The 20,784-nt window shown below is 37.8% G+C and overlaps 1 protein-coding gene across 2 annotated transcripts in view; it reads left to right on the top strand.

Annotated features, from left to right (window-relative positions):
* The window catches only part of HEPACAM2 (HEPACAM family member 2), a 48,451-nt gene extending 28,357 nt beyond the window's left edge, over nt 1-20,094 (top strand). Inside the window, exons 5-10 of one of the 2 annotated variants that reach the window (XM_054692346.1) lie at nt 8,308-8,433; nt 8,519-8,543; nt 8,636-8,673; nt 9,915-9,988; nt 16,239-16,348; nt 19,531-20,094. In XM_054692346.1, coding sequence (XP_054548321.1) covers nt 8,308-8,433; nt 8,519-8,543; nt 8,636-8,673; nt 9,915-9,988; nt 16,239-16,348; nt 19,531-19,561 — 404 coding nt within the window. In that variant the 3' untranslated portion in view covers nt 19,562-20,094. Of the gene's footprint in view, nt 1-8,307; nt 8,434-8,518; nt 8,544-8,635; nt 8,674-9,914; nt 9,989-16,238; nt 16,353-19,530 lie in introns of those variants that run through there. The other variant, XM_037512097.1, reaches the window with a different exon arrangement.
* The last annotated feature ends 690 nt before the right edge of the window (nt 20,095-20,784 follow it).

Raw genomic sequence — 20,784 nt, 5'->3', positions numbered from 1 at the left:
AGATGTCACATGTGTATTAGCTCATCACTTTATTGTCAGAGAAATACTCTGGTTTATCTATGACATGTATATACTTTCACATTAATGCAAAATTGTGAAATATATCTAACTAAAAATATCTACAATATGTTTCTAGGAAATAATAATTAAAATAATAGATTAACATTTGTATCTCAAAGAAAAATGATTTTATTACCTTGAATGCAGATGTCCCTACTTTAAAATTTTAAGTGGATCTGAAACACTATTGTGATATACATATATTATAAAATTTAAAAAATCAGATCAGAATTCAAATTGTCACATTTAATGGAGATATTCAAATGTACAAATTATTCTCAAGGGTCACATAGCCATAGTTTGAGATGTAGACCTAATAAATACGTTTAATTTGTATGTGATCCTGTAAACTCTATCACTTTTTGTATTTATTTCTATTGCACATCTTTTCATTATAAAGAGAGTAGGAAAACAACCCACAACAGGAAAGTAAATTTACTAATGTCTTCTACTGATATATATACCTAAAAATTTCAGGTTAATATCTCCAGGAGATATATTTCACTTTAGGCCTCTGGAAATAACAACTGAGGTACAACTACAACTTGACATTCGTTCAGACTGTAAGGCCTAGGTGACATTCCCATGAGCATGTAGCTCTGAATAACTGTGTCTTTCAGAAGGGGCTGTGGGAGAGTGCGGAAATAACACGCCCCTAAATATGGCAACTTCCTCGCCATAGAAACATGAATCAGCTGCTATAATTATCAAAAAGATTGGATAGGAGAGATCTCAGAACTCCATTCTGATCTAGAAATAGACGCACTGCCTGGTAGCATATGGTTGTCCTGTTCTGGGTGCAATCTTTCCAACAGCAGGGTTGCGATACCATGGATACCACACCTCTTGCCCATATTTGCACTTAATATGCTATTTCATTTTATTTGTTTGCCTAAGGAGGGGGCAAATAGCATTTACACTAGGGCTTTGGTAAATGAGTCAATCATGTTTAAATAATGGTGAGAATGGCATGCTATGCACTAAAGAGTAGAAAACTTTCTGAATGGAGAAAATCTGGGGATCCTGCAAGTGTCCAGAAAATTATTCAGGGCCCCTATATATTCTCTGTGGCAATCAAATCAGACCTCCCCTACTTCCTATTTTCAATTTCTGGTTCTGGAAGTTCATTATCTTAAACACACATAGCACTGAGGCTATAACAACTGTGCCACTTCTTGACATAGTGAGCACTTTTTAGTTTGTGAAAAGAAACTAAATTTCAAATGCTGGACCTGATAAACCTGCTTTCTGCGATAGAGAAGCAATATTAACAGCAGAGCACCAGGAGAAGTGGGTCTAACAGAAAAGATTATTTGTTCTGAGAAAAGGCTTATCCCTATTTTTCATTTTCTGGAGAAGTATGGCTGGCCTTTGCCAGTGCCAAGGTTTTGGGCTGATAAGTGCTGGTTAGTACCAGGTGGGTCTCTGATAAAGGACAACAGAGGCCCTGGGGAAGAGAAGCAATAGGACATTAAGGAAAGGAGTCTAAAGATATAAGGAAGAAATGGTAAAGGGAATGAGTGGCATTCTCTGTAGGACAGGATGTGCTAATTCAGTCATTTTAGAAATTATAGATCAAATGGTACAAAAAGTTTAAAATGGAGGGGGAGTAGATGTGTCTTAGGATTTCAGAATCATGGAAGCGCCTGGTAAAGCGCCTGATATATGACAAAGTAAACATCACCATCAGTAGGAGAACTACTCTGAAATAGTAATTATTGCCATATTTTCGAGTCTGAGGAGAAAAAGCACAACAACTGAGACTATGTTTTTGTGTAATTTTTCTCAGTGTAAAGTGTATTGCAGAAACTTCACTAGAATAAATTGCAATTGCATTGAATAGTTATTTTTTTTAATGGTCAATTTTTAATGAATTTTGGTGAAAATATTCTGGCCATTAAGAATTGCGAGAGTTGAAGCACATCATTTCTCGTGTAACAAAAGGACATAAGAAAATTTGAACATATTACAAAATTTACCCACCACTAACAAACCATTCTTTGACCATGGATTAACAGGAAAACACTGAACCTAGCAGTCAGAGGAAACCTACGTCCCACACCCATGTCTGGGACTTACCAACTTTGACAAATATTTTAGCTTCTCTGACATCATTTCTTTGTACCTATAAAAGTTGCTTTTTTTAAATTTTTATTATTACAGATATGATCTACACCAAATAAATGGGGGACATCTGTACGTTTGGGCTTATATTCATGTATATTTAATCCTGCATATCTGAAAGTTCCCTTAACTAGTTTTGATTTTAATATTAGATCTAAAATGAAGAAATAGAGAATTAACTTGCTTAAAGTGGTGCCCAGATAATATGATATATCTAACACATGCCATTCTATTAGCATTCTCTTATTAATTTTTCTTCTTTATAACTTTGTTTTTCTATTTCTACTGGTGTCACAAGAGAGCAGTCTACTTGCCTTTATCTTACTGACAACCACACCAGAATATGGATCCTTTTGAATTTATATGTTAGAAGTAAAGTTGACTAGGTTTTGTTGACTTCCAAAATTGTACCTTTAGGGTAGAAGAAGAGAATATGAATAAATAAAGAACAACAAAGCCATCTAAGAATGTTGAATTGAAGGAAAAGAATTCTTAGGGAGAGATGTGAGTTTCATTAGACAATTGACATGGCATCACACAGAGAAAAGATTTGATTTATTTGTTGTCACTCCATTTGATAGAACTAAGTAGATTTGGGCTTCAGAAGTGAATGGATGTTCACTTTGTACAATGGTCAGATAGGAGTGGTAGAAAGAGCATAGAATTACAGTCAGACATTATTAAGTACAATTTGAATCCTGGAGTCTTATTTTTCCCAACGCTAATGTGAAACTTATTTTTGCATTGTGGAAGGAGTCAGTAGTAGAAACATCAATTTTGATTAGGGTTTCTTAAATCTCTAACACCTATGAGACAAATAAAAAATGTATAACAATCAAATAGAGAAGAAAAAAGGAATGAAAAAATTCCTCATTAATGCAAATTAGGACAATAAAGGTAAGACAAAGGACCAAAAGTAAAGAAAATATAGGAAAATAATAGTAAATAAATAAGTTTAAAAATATTAGTAATTACATTAGATACTAAAGGACCAATTATTCCAACAAAAGATAAATATTGTCAAACTGTATCTAAAAATACTTGTTGATGCTTATAAGATGAACACCCTATATATGAAAATACTGAAAGGTTGCAAATAAAATAATGGTCAAATAAGCCATGCAAAAAGTCAAAAGAATATCAGACGAATTATATGTGAATTAGATAAATTTTAAAGACAAAAAGTACTTTAGATTAAAAAACATGGATATTTCATACCAGTAAAGTAGTCAGGAAGTTATACAAATTCTGAAGTTTTATGAATCTCCTAGCCTGCTTGCAAGTACATTTAATAAATAGCAAATTTTGACAGAGAAATAGAAAAATATCCAACTACAGTGGGAGATTTTAGAATATCTCTCTCAGAAACTGATAGAACAAGGAGAGAAAAACTTAGCGGGAATAGAGAAAACCAATCTGACCTAATTAAAATTATATTGAAAACTACAGACAACAATACAACCACCTTTCCATGTGAACATACAGATTTTTTAAAAACTCAAAAAATGTCAATGGATAGAAAAATCAAAGCAGGATATGCACACTAAAGTGGAATTAAACTGAAAATCAATAAGAGGTTTTAAAAATGAGAAAACTCTCAAAGAAATCAAGCACAATGCTTCTAAATAGCCCATAGGACAAATAATGAAAATAATAAAATAGGCCTTCAGTGATGGTGTAGGGTTTAAGTCTCAGAGCTATGCTATCACCGCTGTAGCCTGAGTGCCATCCCCTGCCAGGGAGCTAGTCGACATGGCACAGCAGACCTCTCCTATTTCACCCCCTGCACCCCTTAGCAGTGCATTTCAGTAGATCTGCCTATTGTGCTCACATGCACCCCCAACCTCTGGCCTACATCCAGTTCTAATAAATAAATAAATAATAAATCTTTTAAAAAAAGCAAAATAATAAAATATTTTGAAGTTAATGATAATGAAAATACTGTATTTCAAAATTTGGGATGTTGCTCTACAATTAGATTGTCTACATATAAGAAAGTGATAGAGAAAATAATAATTACCAATTAAACTTACAAGTTTATTGTATTTTTAGCCATTGTATAATGAATAGTACAAAAAACTGAGAAAATATCTTCTAATATTCAAAAGCTATTATCGAATTCAGCAAAGAGGTCATGTGTGTCGTTGATGACTGAAAGAAGTTACAATATATGCCATTGCTCCACTTTCATTTTATTAGATAACAACCAACATTCATGTTGAAACTAATTTATGATGTAAGCTATTTCTTTGCTTAATTAGATAGTAATCAAACATTTGTTTCAAGTATACTTTTCCAAAACATGATCAAATTTCACTTTTAGGCTAATTACAAATGTAAGAGTTCAGCAAAAATCAAAACGTTCTGTGAGAATCAGTTCTATAGAACTAACAATGAAGCACATTGCATATTTTATTATTTCTATGTGTCGCAGTCCTTTATATCAGTAAAACACAACTTTTGGATGGGTATTTGTACATATAATTTTTTCGAGCCTTAGTCACTACCATGCCACTAATTAGTGTGTTCTATTTACATAATAAACTTCTCTGGTTTCCCCAAATCCCAAAATATCAGAACACTAGGAGAATTTAAAGACCAATCACTTTAATGGCCTCATTTTACAATGTGAAAATCAAGATATTCAGAAGCAAGTGGCTCAACCAGAGTTGCCCAGCTGTTCAGCGAGAACAAACCTGAGAATTAGAAGCATAAATATCTGAAGAAAGGCTAAGACTTCACAAAGAGATCATTTAAGTGCTAAAGTTCCAAAATAAAAGATCAGCTTTCTAGAAGGGGGATAATATTAATTAGTATATAACTTATTAACAGAGAAAGAAGGAGGAAAAAACATCTCTCAAATAAGAATTTTTGACGTAGTATAGATTTAGCGCCAACAAATTGCCATTCTACTTTATCTTTAACCACCTTGGCATTTACTTCTTCCATAAAAGTCTTAAAACAGTTGAATTTAAAATGTTAACAGGCAATACATATTACACATGTATTGAAATTCCATAGAAAGAACATTTTAAGAACATAATTCTCAGAATGCTCATCTGAAATGTGTAAAGTTCCCATCAGAAATGGTAAAGATTTTTGATAACAAAGAACAACTTTTGCTTTACTCTTATTAAAGACTTAAATGGAATATGTGCATAGCTCTGTGTGGGAAAATTAGAATGGAAAACACTGTTTCCAAGACTTTTTAACTGGAGTTCACATATGTGACCTGCACTACATCATGAAAAGATTCTAGGAATATTAAACAATGAAAGTGTTCTGGGTAGAAAAGCTAAGAGGGTACATATAGGTCTACAGTGGAAAAAAAAAAAAGAAAGATTAAGCTTTCCTCCCTTTCTTGGCTGCTGGACCTCAGCAGAAGCTTTCTAGTGGAGGAAAACATGGTGCAGGCTGGATATTTATTGGAGAACTGAGCAGCCACACCCAGATTCTCCATACTATCTCCAGCAATGAAAGCAGATATGGCATCTCATGATTTTGACTCACCATTAAGCTGTACAGAGGTAACTGCCACGATTTACTTTCACAGCAATATTTGATTCACATAATAATGTGGAAGACATCTGTTATTTGTTGGAGGTTACAACTACTTCCTACATTTGTAGGAAGGAGGTCGCATTTGTTGGAGATTACTAATTCCTGTTTCACAGATTAACTCTATGACTAAACATGGTAGTTTAGAACTGGTATAAACATTGCCAGGATTAACAAGTTGTATTGAAATAGTGTCAGTGAGAAGCAGCATAAAGTGTTAGGAGTCTGGGCGCCATATTTGGATTCTCCCACGTATTACCTGAATAACGTTAGCAAATCTTGACTTTCTCGTCTATTAGAGGGGATAACAGTAACAATACCTCCATATTAAAATTGTTAGCATTCAATGGGTTCATGTTAATCATGTACTTTGAACAGAACCTAAGGTACCGTTAGCACTCAGCAGGTGTTAGCTATTAGTGTTATATTTTATAAAGTAATACCTATAAAGGGAATGACTTGCAAAGCAAAGTGAAGTTTAATTACAAGGTGGAAATTTAAATATTTTATTGAAATTCATGCACATTTCATTTTATTTTTTTAGCGAGTTTAGCATGAATTCTAAAATAAGTATGAGAGTAGAAAGGAAAGTTTCCCTCTATTTTTCTTAGGAAATTTTCCTCTAGGTTCTTCTTGAACTGGTTGAGTAATCAAATTAACATCATACAGATTAGAACAAATTTAATTTGTTTAAAGAACAAATTTAAATGTAATACATATGGAAAATCTACATGGATATAGGTGCCAAAGCTATGGGACTATATACACACACACACACACACACACACACACACATATATATATATAGCCTAAGCTAAGTAATATATTAATATATGTGTGTATATAATGTATATATATTACTTAGCTTATATATATGTATATTTATAACCTAAGCTAAGTAATAGAAAGGCATAGAGTTTCATATAAGAGGTTAACTCATAGGACAAAGACTAGATGCTCTGTAATTAAATGTTTTCTCTGCCATATAGATAGGTTTCTTCAATACAAAGGTAATTTCTGATAAAAATCCTAATTCTGGATTCACCCACAATTTTCATTCTTCTAGGTAGTTAAGGGAGCAGTAGAGTTTTGTTTTTTTTTTTAAAGATTTATTTATTCATGCATACAAGAACCAGGGTACAGGCCAGATGCGCAGGAGAGTTAGAGGATTCACCAGAGACAGAGTGGGGCGCAGAATAGGCAGAGTGACTGAAATACACTGCTGAGGGGAGCAGCGGGCGAGACAGGAGCGGTCTGCCCCGCCATGTCCGTCTCACCATGTGGGATTCTTGCAGGCCAGCTGGGATTGAACCAGAGGCTGCGGACCAGAGGCTGTGGACAGCTTCACAGCTCTGTTCTCAACTGCCTGTGCCACCGGGGGAGGCCCGGAAGTGGTAGAGTTTTCTTGTGAAACTACAAGACCTCCATTGGCCTTAATTTGAAATAATCCATATGCCAAAGTGACACGTCTTGGGAAGCCTTGTTCTGGAGATTTTAGGAATGTCTATCTGAACATATTGAGGAGGCCTATCCTTCACTCTTCCTCTAAATAAATGCATAAATTTATGTATAATATATATTTGCAGAAGTTATTCTATTACTCTACAATATCGTTTCTATAAATATAAATATATATTATATGTAATATAGCTATAGTTTTATATATATGTGTGTGTAGTAGTAGTAGTAGTAGTAGTAGTAGTAGTAGTAGTACTATTAAAGCATAAAAATATGTTAACTGGACTAGAAGTCTCAGTGATAGTTAGACAAAGAGTTTATTAAGATAATCAAAGTGAGGATTTGAACTTCACAAGCCATCCTATAGATTTTACTCTGTTCCAAACAATCACAAATTTGAATTTAGTTTATATAGGTAGGAATAGTGAGTAACTGTCATTAAAAAAATGCAATTTTTCTTCATGGGGGCTTCTGGTTCTACGTTGTTTTTACCTAGAGAAATGGTGATGTTATCTCTAACAGATGATGTTATCTAAGGCAATGCTGGGGGTTAATCTCTTCGTTTCTAAATTATGCACTATGGGGATCCAAAGGTTAGGTACCAATTGTTTAAGTCTTTTTTTTTAAAGATATATTTATTTATACATATAAGACAAGGCCAGAAGTGTGGGGGGTGAGAGGATTCACCAGAGACAGAATGGGGAACAGAATAGGCAGACTGACCAAAGTACACTGCTAAGGGGAGCATCAGATGAGACAGGAGAGGTCTGCCTCGCCATGTATGTTGCTCCCTGGCCGGGAATCAAACTCGTGCTGCAGACGCTGCGGACAGCTTCATAGGTTGCGTCTTAACTCCAGCCTTCTTTATCCAATTCTTTCATCAACAGTGGGGGTTGAAGAAGCCAGCTTTATCCCCAGGCAGTAGATTTTGCATAGCTGTTTCACAGACTTCAAATCTATGCAGCTGGCTTTTCTCTCTTGTCTGCTAGAGCAAGAAGAGGTCTTTCCCAAAACATTTCACCAATATGCCCACACAGGTGAAACTGCATAGTAATTATTATTGATATTTAATAAAAAATAATTTAAAATACTTTTCTTTTTATTTAGGACTGGAAAAGCTTGCCCAAAAAGGGAAATCATTGTCCCCTTTAGCAAGTATAACTGGAATATCACTATTTTTGATAATATCTATGTGTCTTCTCTTCCTGTGGAAAAAATATCAACCCTACAAAGGTAAGTTAAAATTAGAAAAAAAATTAATGATATTATATATATACAAAAATGTATTTATTGTGTTTTTTTTTTCTCTTGGTTTTAGTTATAAAACAGAAGCTAGAAGGCAGGTAATACATATGTTTCTGTAGAAGTAATTTTTTTCTTGAGTGCTTTTTCTTCAATTATTATCACTGATGGAAATACCTATTTGTCTTTTCAGGCCAGAAACAGAATACAAGAAAGCTCAAACATTTTCAGGTAGTGACCGGGATCATTATCAAAGTTAATAGATGTTATCAATATTGATGTATATTAATTATACTGTTGATGTTAATTTTTTTATATAATACACTATTGTATATAACAGGATTCACATGAGTTAATATTGGTATAATACTGATAATCCCTTGCCTTTAAACAGCGCCTTCACTTTACAAATTACTCTCCCTTGTTTTTATGTAAGTCCATAAGCGTGTAAGAAATGCTTGAAAGTCACTCTTAACTCTATTTTACAGCAAGAGAATTAAGGCTCAGAGAGATTAAAGTCACTTGCCCACCATCACTGAGATCTGCTGAATCCTAATCTATTGATCCCATCATTATTTTGAAAATGCCCAAGAGTTCTCTCATTCTGTTAATTCCTACAGCAAATACAATGGAGTCAATTTTTCTCAGGTTGAAGGGGAAAGGGAGGTTTGACAGTTTTGCTGCTTCTCATTGTGCCCCGCATTGCCATCACAACTGACACCCTACTGAGTTATTAAGTCAACAAGGGGGCTTTTGCTCCCTTGCAGTCACATGGAGCTGGATTTTGGCGACTATATGCAATTGTCCCCCATGTTACCTTGGGAAACTTAATTATATTTCCTGACCTCAACTTCCTCATCTATATAATAGAGATAATAACTTGCCCCTAGGGTTGCTATGAGAATTAGATACAAGGACATAGACGGTATGCCTAACATGATGCCTGCATCTTAATAAATCTGTGCCTTCTTCCTGTTACCTTGTCCTTTCTCACTTACCAATGAGACCATCCCAGCTGTGAAGGGTCCCAGAGACCATCTGATTCCTCCCAGCCAACCTTAATCCTATTATTTTACAGATGATAGCTTAGTTGATAACTAATATTGTGTTATATTTTGAATGTATCACAGCTATCAGCTCCCCAGACTAAATGCGTAATGTCTATAAGGCTCTGGTAACTGAGACTTACAAATGACAGTCCTGCCCATGTGTGTTATTTTGAATGTATAATACACTGGTCCCACATCATGCTTTAAGAATAATTGTCCCAATTCATTTTCAATTCTCTGCTTCAGAAGGAGTGATTTCTAACAGTGATTAATGGTAATGTGACTATAGGGGATTAGGAAAAATTGGTGTAACACAGATATCATTTGAACAAATAACAAAGCTAAGTTTTATAAAGATTTTTAAAGCCGACAATAGCAATTTAAGGCATTTGTTTTGTAAGTTATATTTATTTTCCATTTCAGGCCATGAAGATGCTCTGGATGACTTTGGAATATATGAATTTGTTGCTTTTCCAGATGCTTCTGGTGTACCCAGGGTTGGTTTTCCAAGGACTAATTAGCCAAGTAGAATTATGATTCACTAAGGGGTGGAAACAGCTTTCATTTCAGCACTTGGGCAGAGTGGTCAATGGCTGCATTACCTTCAGCAGTGTTTAATCACCCTGTAATGAATGACATTGCATATCAGAGGAGCTTATAGCTATAGAAGCTTATAGCTTATAGAAGCTTATAGCTTCTCCACCTATATAAATAAGCTAACACAAATTAGGAAGCTATGTGTAGAGGCAGGAAGGACACAGTGCAGGTTTTCTGATCCAGCAGACTGGGTAAAGGAGGAGTCCTGGAGCCCTCGGTGGCTTTGCAGGCTTTTATTGGGATTAACGAGATACACAGCAGGCAGGGGTGCTGGGGGCCAGGAGGCTGGCAGGACTCCGGGAGCCGCCAGCAAGTCTTCATTCTATCTGGGCTCTCTGGCCTTCTCTCTCTCTCTCTCTCTCTCTCTCTCTCTCTCTCTCTCTCTCTCTCTCTCTCTCTCTCTCTCTCGGCTTCTGTTCTGCTTCTCTGCTTCTTTCTTGGCTTCTCTGCTTCTGCTGGTGTCCCCGTGATGCCATCCTTAAAAGCCCAGTCTTAGCCCAGGTGAATCCCATCTACTTAGGCCCACACCCTACTCCAGGTGTCCACCATCAGGCATGCATTCAGGACCACAGATCCATCATCTATCCTAATGGCGGGAGGGCAGAAAAGCCTGATACTTTTTACGTTACCCTACACTATGCTAATTCATAAGCATTCTTTATCTGATAACCTTAATGAAGAAAACTAACTAGTTTGAAGGGCGAGAGAATTGAATAAAAAGGGATCCAGAACCCTTGGTTGAAATCATTCTGCAACACTTTGATAACCTCAGCTTTTCTCTTCACTAAACTTTTTCTGTCCCTCAGTTCCCCCTTCATTTCTACCTTTTATCTCTTGAGGCCATTGTTAGGACTATTGATTATACTCTTAAAGGTATCTTTTGCTTTTCAATATAAAGATACACTATAAGCCCAAAGTATGAATGTACACATTTTATTATCTTAGAGTTGCATTCTGGGAGATCAGAGTGCAGTTTTTATTTTATTGAAGCCATATTTTTTCAATCTGCAAAGACAGGGCCTTTCAAAAGCAATCAGTTTCATTTAACAAAAATGCAGAATATTTCTTTTAGCTAATCATCTCATTACCATTTTTATACATTTGTATAAGACCAATCTTTCCTCTACTTCCTTATTCCCCTATGACAATTCACTTGAAGGGACCATAAACAAACTACTTGCTTCTGGATGATTTCATCTCCTTGTTTTTTTTTCCAAAGAAGCAGTTGCCAATAGTGGTTACTTCACTTGTTCAGAGCATCCTACTTCTAAGTATCATCTAGTAAGTTTCCTGGCCACAAACTTTCACAAGTGCCATGTGAGTAGTTATAAGGACAGGAATGGACACAGTGCAGGTTTTCTGATCCCATGCAGACCGGGTAAAGGAGGAGTCAGAGTCCTTAGTGGCTTTTTGCAAATCTTTTTGTTGGTATTTACCCAGTACACGGCAGGCAGGGGTGCTGGGGGGCCGGGAGACTGGCAGGCCTCCCGGCCCCCAGCAAGTCTTCACTCTATCTGGGTTCTCCGGCCTTCTCTCACCTTCTGCTTCTCTTGCTTCTCTCTTGGCTTCTCTTCGGCTTCTGTTCGTTCTTGGCTGCTTCTTTCGGCTTCTGCTGCTGCTGGCATCCCCGTGATGCCGCCCTTAAAAGCAGTCTTAGTCCAGGTGAATCCCATCTACTTATGCCCACACCCTATTGCAGGTGCCTGCCATCAGGCATGCATTCAGGACCGCAAGGATCCATCATCTATCCTGATGGTGGGAGGGCAGAAAAGCCTGACATTTTTCCTTACCCTACAGTAGTGAAAGAGATTGATTAGATTTCTTCATCTGTAAGGGTGAGTCAGTAGCACCAGCTGCCACATCATCACAGATGGACAGAACTGCACTGTAAAACTTTTGCAATACCCTATTCACTCTCAGACAGGATTGGCTCACCCTTCTCTTCCACAACTGAAAAGACAAAAATAAATATTTGATATATAATTATTTCAAACAGCTTTTCACTGTAACAGAAAGCTCCCCTCTCAGGTGTGGCTCTCAAATGAGTGAGCAGGAAACAGAGGAGCTAATAATACTTAGAATTGAATTGCTGAAGTAAGGAGTTTATTTAAAATAATGCATAGTTTTTGTTTTTGTTTTAAAGATTTATTTATTTATTTATTTATACAAGCACTGGGCACAGTCAGCAGTCAGAAGTGCAGGAGGGTGAGAGAATTCACCAGAGCCAGAGCAGGGAACAGAACAGGCAGACTGACGAAATACACTGCTGAGGGGAGCAGTGGGCGCGGCAGGAGAGGTCTGTCTCGCCATGTGGGACCCTCGCCAGCAGCCGGGGATTGAACCAGCGCTGCAGAGGCTGCGGGCAGCTTCGCAACCCAGTGCTCAACCACTGCGCCAAGGGAGGCCCAATGCATAGTTTTTATTCCTACAAAATCATTAGAAAGGTGTGATGTTTGTGAGAAAATATATGTTTAGCCTTGAAATTGATTAGTATTCAGTTTTAAGGTTTAATCGGGAGGATTAAACCTCCATTGAGTCAAAATAATACAGTCCTCAGGACCTTGAGGCAGAGAAATGAATGCTTTGATTACAATATCAGAATCTCTACTTATTTCTGGCTTAAGTAGAATAACTTCGTTTGGAGCCATTTCATCTTCAAACCTAAAAACTCTTGAGGTATCAGCTAAGGTTCTTCATTGGCCATGACACGTGCCTTGGAAATAAGTGAGTGTAGAGACAGGACTGGACCAGTGCAGGTTTTCTGATCCAGCAGACCGAGTAAAGGAGTCAGAGTCCTCAGTGGCTTTTGCAGGTTTTTATTGGGATTACCAGGCATATGGCAGGCAGGGGTGCTGGGAGGCTGGGGGCAAATCCGCACTCTCTCTGGGCTCTCTGCTTCTGCTTCTTTGCTTCTCTCTTGGCTTCTCTTCGGCTTCTTGGCTTCTATTGGCGTCCCCGTGACGCCGCCCTTAAAAAGCAGTCTTAGCGCAGGTGTACCCACTTCAGGTGCCCGCCATCAGGCATGCATTCAGGATCACAGGGTTCCCTCATCTATCCTGATGGCGGGAGGGCAGAAAAGCCTGATACCTTTTACCTTACCCTACAGTCCACCCCCTCAGGGTTTTCTGTCGTATAGTCTTCATATGTACAATTTTGTCTCTTAGCAAACATAAACAATGCAGCCATGGCCCACAAAAGCAAATACATCACAATAACAACAAAATACAACAGAACACAAATAAGTCCAGGCAGGGCCCCAACCTAGTGCAAAAGACAATTATTGGTACCAGCAGATGAGCCACCAAATCTGCTGCCGAAGGCACTGCTCATACGAGGGAGGGGAATCACTCACGGCATCTACTATAACACACCAGGAGCCATCGGGCTTCCTGGCCTTCTCTGGCTGAAGTCTCGGCTACAAGCCGCACACCGCATCCACCCCCAGGATGCACTAGCTCTGGGATTGGCGATTCTATTCCATTGGGGGTAATCGCCAACCCTCAGGGTTTCTGTCTGCAGTCGCTCCAACACTCGGCCTTCATAGCCACCAATGCGACATGCAGACCCCTGCACTCAGGCCAACCCACTGCACAAGCACATGGGTCGGGGATCCAAACTCTACATGCGGCTTGGGCTCCACCCCAAGCCACGTTCCCCACCCGTCCCTCAAGGACGGGTTCCTCAGCTCCTCACCCTCACTCAAGAACGAGCAGGGCATCACCCACAGGTGATTTTACGAGACTCACAGGTCTTCAGCATACTCAGGCTGCTTAACAGCCACTCAGGGCTTCTCAACTTAGCATCAGCACCAGCTTTTGCCTTCTCAGTTGGCTTTTCTCCTCCGCCTAGATGCTGGGCATACACAGGCTGCTTTTGGCCATCAAGGCCCACTGGCCACCCCCAGATTCCCATCTCCTGGGGTTTACAAACAAAACTGTTCCACCCCCAGGGTCCCAAAACATATCAACCTGCAAGGTCCTCAGCCTTCTGGTGGGATTGTCAGTTCATCAGTCCAAGTCTCTTGGCCTCTCCCTGAATCAGCACTGGCGAGCTCCAAATCTTGGTCCTCTCTTTGCCGATGATTCTTGCTGCCTCAGGGGTCTTTGGCTGGTCCTTTCGGGTGTCGTTGGCTGGTTCTCTTGGGCGTCTCCTTCTCCTCCTCCGGGCGAGGTCTTATTCCATAGATCCTGGACATTGTCCATCTCCTGGGTCGCCATGATGCCTCTGGCGTCGTCACGGGCAAACACTGTTACTCCTTAGTCCCTCCAGGTCTCCGGAGGGCTCCAATACCCGTCTGCATGGATTATCTTGCCGACTTACGCCAATTGTAAGGTCAGGATTGGACACTGCAGGTTTTCTAATCCCATGCAGACTGGGCTTTTGCAGGTTTTTATTGGGATTATCAGGCATATGGCAGGCAGGGTGCTGGGGGGCTGGGAGGCCTGCCAGCCTCCCAGCCCCCAGCAAATCCGCACTCTCTCTGGGCTCTCTGCTTCTGCTTCTTTACTTCTCTCTTGGCTTCTCTTTGGCTTCATGGCTTCTTGGCTTCTTGGCTTCTATTGGCGTCCCTGTGACACCGCCCTTAAAAAGCAGTCTTAGCGCAGGTGTACCCACTTCAGGTGCCCGCCATCAGGCATGCATTCAGGATCACAGGGTTCCCTCATCTATCCTGATGGCGGGAGGGCAGAAAAGCCTGATACCTTTTACCTTACCCTACAATGAGAGTTCGACACCAACAATTGAAGGAAGAGGATGAGGACTGGGACCTGAATGACAGTTCTCCGTAAAGCTAACAGCCACATACAATGGTTATGAGAGAATAAAGGAAAATAATTATAAACCCAAGGTCTCAAAATTGAAGTTAAGAAGAGAAATATATTGAGTTATTTTTTGTATTTTTAAAAATAAGAATCATCTCTTAGCTTGTTGTGGTACACATAGAGTATTCCTCTCTTTCTACCTGTTGTACATTTCACTCAGCACTTATTTAGCACTTATCCATTTAGTGCTTATTTTGGTTTTGGAAGTTGAACAGAAAACAGTGGCATAATAAACAAGTTAACTGTGTGTTAATAGCTATAATACTAGGTTCAACCAGTTAGTTATTATCTACAGATTGCCTTTAATATATCCTCTGAACATCTCAGTACCATAGAAAATCAAGAGTTGATCTCAAGTAAAGGCTCTAAACCAAATCTCCTTGACACAAAAATGATAGGACAAATCATATATCCTCAGTCTGCCCTTGAGAACCTTAGTAAGTGGAATAGAAACAGGCAGTTACCAGAAAAAACATAAAGCTAAGATGTTCCAATATAACCTAGCGGGTCGAATTTGGAATGAGATGGAAAACTGCTGGAGAAAATTTATCAAGGGCAAAGTCCTCTAAGTGAAGCGGTATATTTTATATGGACTGGAAGTGGTCAGTTTGGGGTGGGGAGGGGAATAGATTTTTGCTGAATAATTAGAAAGTAATGTTAGCAGGAAGAAGAAAATTATAAAATATAAGGAATGAGAGTTATTAAAACATAAGTGCCAGCTTCAATAAAATACTTGTTGGTTTTCACCAGGCAGAAATATGTTTCTGTACTTTCCAGTTTCATCCAAGCCATTAGTTTTTAGAGCCCATTACTATTTTCAAACCAAAATTTCTCCCGTTATGTATTCTATATTACTTGGTACTGTCTTTACTCATTTTCCGTGCAATGATAACTTGACTGTACATTATTTTTTCTTTTCTGTCATCCTTGCTCATAGTACTGACAAATAGTATATAAAAAGTAATAGAGATAAAATATAAAAGATTGTAATATATGCTCTCTGACTCTAAGCTGTCCTGCTGTCTCCCGTTTTGCTATTTGTTTCTTTCTATTACATTTCCTTTATAGTTTTGCTAACTTTCTTCTTAGGTGAAGAAAAAAAGTTTTAGAGTTGTCAACCTGTTGTTCTTCTGACTTTGTAGCTATGTTGCTGAGCAAACTACCATAGGGTAAGTGCTGAGAGCTACAGTAGGGAGGAAAAGACCATTGTAGGGAAGTTTAATAGTCTGGTTTTCTAACCTTTACTATTCCCACTTGTTTTTATCTGTGAAACATGGTGGAAATACTACTTACTCATATGCTAATTTTTTTAATGTGTCATATTTTCTAGATGTCCAGTAGGTCTATTCTAGCCTCTGATGGTGTATCAGTGCAAGATTTGCACAGTACAATTTATGAAGTTATTCAGCACATCCCTGCCCAACAAGAAGACCATCCAGAGTAAGTATAAACTTACCTTTGGTGATACTACTTTCAACTCCTGGTTTTCTCAGAACTTATTGAGAGACTCAGGAAAAATATTAAAATAAGCAATTGCAATTGTTCCACAGTTGAACATACTTCCCCACCTGAAAATAATTTCAAGAACACAAGAGGCAAACTTCTGGGACAAAGCCTATAGGCCAATCAACAAGATAGAGTTCTAGACTCTAACATAGCCCACCAGGAATCCACACCTGGGTATGAAAAAATTCTTCAGCCATCTTGGTTATTTTGGTGAGTTTTAGTAGCTATGGTGGTGATTTTAAGGCCACAATGATGTCACCACCAATAGGACAAGGGAGGGAAAAACCCTACAAAATGTGTACAGCACAATTATCATCAAATGCCCAACTTCTTATAGATTCAAAGTAGTCTACCCCCAAGTGAAGACCACCACAGTGAGGATAAACCCTGATCTGAGGCCAAAGATAGGAAACTACTTGCCAGTTAACCTCAAGGCTGACAGTAAGGAGTTTCCCTCCCTTCCCTACCATGAAAAATTAAGCCTGCAGCTTTCTGAAATAATCAAATGAACTTCCCCTTTTTTTGTGGGCTTTCACTGCTGGGAGGCATAACTGCCACAAATCATCTTCCTTCATTTCTTTATTTGCCCTTTATTGACTTTGAAAAGAACACCAATAACTACCCACGGGAACTTCCCCTCTGGCAATAGAAAACAGTTGTAGCAAAGTTATTCATGCACACCTCAGGGTAAATATAAAACATAACAGCTAGCAGTGGATGACTGCTTGGGAAATCATCTTAGGGGAAGGAGACCCAGTCCTGGGGTGTGGGATGAGTAGGCATTTATTTAAGAGCTAAATAACTAGAGAGAGGATCTCAGAAGATCCCATCAGCACATGCCTTCTTATCCCAGGGATCCCAAAGAAAAGGGAGACAGCTAAAATAGGAACAGATCCTCATGGGGTTAGAAATTTTTCAAAGAAAAAACTTTTTAACATTTTGTTACTAATCTAGTAGAAGACAAGAGTGGAATATAATTTTATGACAATTTTTTAAAAAGCACTAAAATAATGCCTAACCCTCTTTACTTTCTGGACTACAAAATCAAGGGATATTTTTCTTTGTTAAATATAAAAAAAGAATCTGAAGAGTATGTCTGCTTCTTAATTTTAGGATTGTATCCAAATAAAATTATTTTCTATTTAAATTAATTTGTTTTTCTATACGTCCTTTGTTCCAAATACCAATTTTCACCATTAGAAAGGAAATAAACCAAATGTAAACTTGTGACTTTCCTTTTAAAACTCCCAATAATGAAATAAATGTTGATTTTAAATTGTGGAATACAACAGCTACAATTTCAGAACACAAAATAAAGTGATTAGGTTGCTTCTGCAGGTAAAAAAAAAAAAAAATGATTCTCTAAATTAAAAAAAAAAATCACTCTCTAAAACTAGACTGCTTTCAGACATGATCGATATCTTTAGAATTTCATAGAAATAGGGCCTCCCCTGGTGGCTCAGCTGTTGAGCACTGGGCTGCAAAGCTGCCCTCAGCCTCTGCAGCACTGGTTTGATCCCCAGCCGACAGCAAGGGTCCCACATGGTGAGACAGACCTCTCCTGCCACGCCCGCTGCTCCCCTCAGGAGTGTGTTTCACTAGGCCGCCTGTTCTGTTCCCCGCTCTGGCTCTGGTGAATTCTCTCACCCTCCCGCGCTTCTGACTGTACCCAGTGCTTGTATAAATAAATAAATAAATCTTTAAAAAAAAAAAAAAAAACCTGTCCTTTAAAAAAAATAAAAGAATTTCAAGGAAATATTAAACTTTATTTCAGAAATAAACTTTGGGGGTTAAAAATAAATAAAGTCAAATACTCTTTTCAAGCATATAAAGGATTGTTCAAAACTGCTGTTGAAGATGTGCTTCTTGGGAGGGCAGTCAACCCAGGAAACCATTCACATTCCCAACCCCAGTGACCTCCAGTCTCCATGGCCTCACTTTTCTCTCCTTCTAACCTGTCTCCTGAAGTCTTTCCTGTTTGCCTTTGTGCATCTTTGTCTTCCAGTGACTCTTTTTCACCTCCATCCTTTGACATCTTTCCTTCCTGAAACTGCCCTTCTCTTTTCTTGTCTTTCACTTTAAGACTGTCTCCTTCTAATATCTTTACAGTTTTTCCTCCTCTGTCTTTCTTCCAACTTATCCTAAAGGGCAGCAACACTTTTTAAATATTATTTTCCTTGAATACAGATTTATATTACAAATTCTAAATCTTAAAAACAAATGTGTGGAATGTTTTCTTTTTGTCAGAAACTGTTTTGCACTTATTTTATTTACAATCAATGCACAAACATTTCCAGAGCATTAACCACATGCTAGGGATAAAGATTAAAGAAGACTTAGTCTTTTAAAGATTTCATAGTTTAGTGGAGCTCCTGTTTGTTTATTTTAGCTGGCAGTCCTTAGCAGAATATATGTTCCTCTATTACTAAATATTGCCCATACATGCAGAGACCATTTTCCTCTTCTTCGTTGCCTGTGGTTTTATTTTCTAGGCCCAATTAAATTCAAAAACTAATGTCATGAATAATGTAGAATGACAGGTGGCTGCTGAATTTCGCCTATCCCCTGTTCTCAAAGTGATTATGTCAGAATAGCATTTTACTGTTCTCTTTACCTCTATTTGACAGTTGCTTCCGAGATAGGAAAAACAGCCCAAAAGATTATTTGTTTGCCTCTTAGACTATGTTTTTGTTCCTACATGTGTCTGTTGCCTAATTTAACTGGTGTTTAACAAACTAGTAGTTGGCCTGTGTTCATATTCTTATTCTCAGTCTAGTTTATTTGTTTATTGAACTTATGGTCACATTTATTTAAATGCTATCTGTTGACTTCATTAAATGCTCTTGTCCAGTTTTCTTGAACCCAAGAATGGCTGTTCATGTTAAAAAACAGGACATACATGTAAACAACCTTTGGTTTCAAAAGGAACTTATTTGCAGAATTTAGTGATTGGTTTCTTTTTATGCTTATTGGTTTATAAATGTAATTTCCTTGTACTAGCTCAAAACACATTATTTGCAGCTATGGAAAACAATAAAATAATTTAGGGTTCTTCTACCTATAGAACTGTAAAATCTATAGGACATTTTACATATCTTACTACATCTCATCAACAGGGGAGCATTCCTGGCCAGAGCAGTGCAATAATGAAGGAACATTTTGAGGAAAAAAACAGTGAAAATGTATATTCATCTGGAATCAGTGAAGAAATCAAGCCAAATTCCTCTTACGCATTGCTTCTCTTAAATGCAGAATAGAGTCATTGATAAAAATTGGATGCAGGTTTCCCACATGCACATGATATACTGTGCTACAGAGGTGTGTGGAGGGGAACTATCCCTCAATGGACAGGCTGACTGGGAGGAAGAAAAGGACGGGACTTTCCAATCACTGTTTTTGTATCATTTCTCTAAAAAGAACTTTCACTTTCTTCAACATTGACACTATCTAACCTACAAATGTGGAAACTTTATGTTTGCAAAATTTTTAACAACCTGTTTTATTAAATTGTCATTACCGTTAAGATTGCTGTATTCGCTTTTCAAATTTCACCCCCAATATTCTTGTTATGTGACCCACTGAATAATAAGGATGGTTGCCACAAAAGCAAGAATGTGCCTTCTCCTAGGCTGTCAACTCTGTCAACCAATGGTGTTTTTGAAAAACTTGTAAAATGCTGAAGTAGATGACTTATTAAAGTCTCATGTTTATTTTGCTCAAGGAAAGATGGATTCAAATAATTTATTCTGGTTTTGCTTTTATATGTCCATTTTTTATCTTATAGATGGTAAACATTTACATAAAAGTGAAATTGTAGAATTTGATTTTTTAATCCTTATTTTCCAATGTGCAATCAAGTGTAAATTTAAGAGGATTACTAAAATAAGAATCTTACTCTCTCATGGCATATTTTTTTTCAGGTTTGAAATTTCTACTTTATTAAATTGTTGATTCTGGGAAATGTCTCTCTATTGGCATATTGCTCTTAAAAATATCAAAGACCAAGTGGTAGAATTATAATACCATTTTACAAATCCCAAATGAAAAATCCAATTCAGATAATAGTGTTCATTAGATAAAACTATATTAAAAAGGAGCGGATAAAACAAAGTGTCAGGTTGCAGAGCTCTGTGAGGAGGAAGGTAGGCCGAGGCCTAGAGAGAAAGAGGTATACAAGATGGAATAGGCAGCTCTTTGCAGGGTGTAGCGAGATCCCAGGGGGCAATGTGTATCTTAGAGATGAAAGATGAGTATTTATGTTTAAAAAATGCTGATGACAAACACTCCAATCTGGCAATGCCACCAAATAAAGATAGAAACAGCTCAAATACCCAACAATAAGGAATTAGCTTATAAATGACATTCAATCC

The sequence above is a fragment of the Talpa occidentalis genome, unplaced genomic scaffold (assembly GCF_014898055.3).
Source record: "Talpa occidentalis isolate TD23 unplaced genomic scaffold, MPIMG_talOcc4v2.1, whole genome shotgun sequence".
NCBI lineage: Eukaryota > Metazoa > Chordata > Mammalia > Eulipotyphla > Talpidae > Talpa > Talpa occidentalis.
This window is presented reverse-complemented; position numbering and strand designations above follow the sequence as displayed.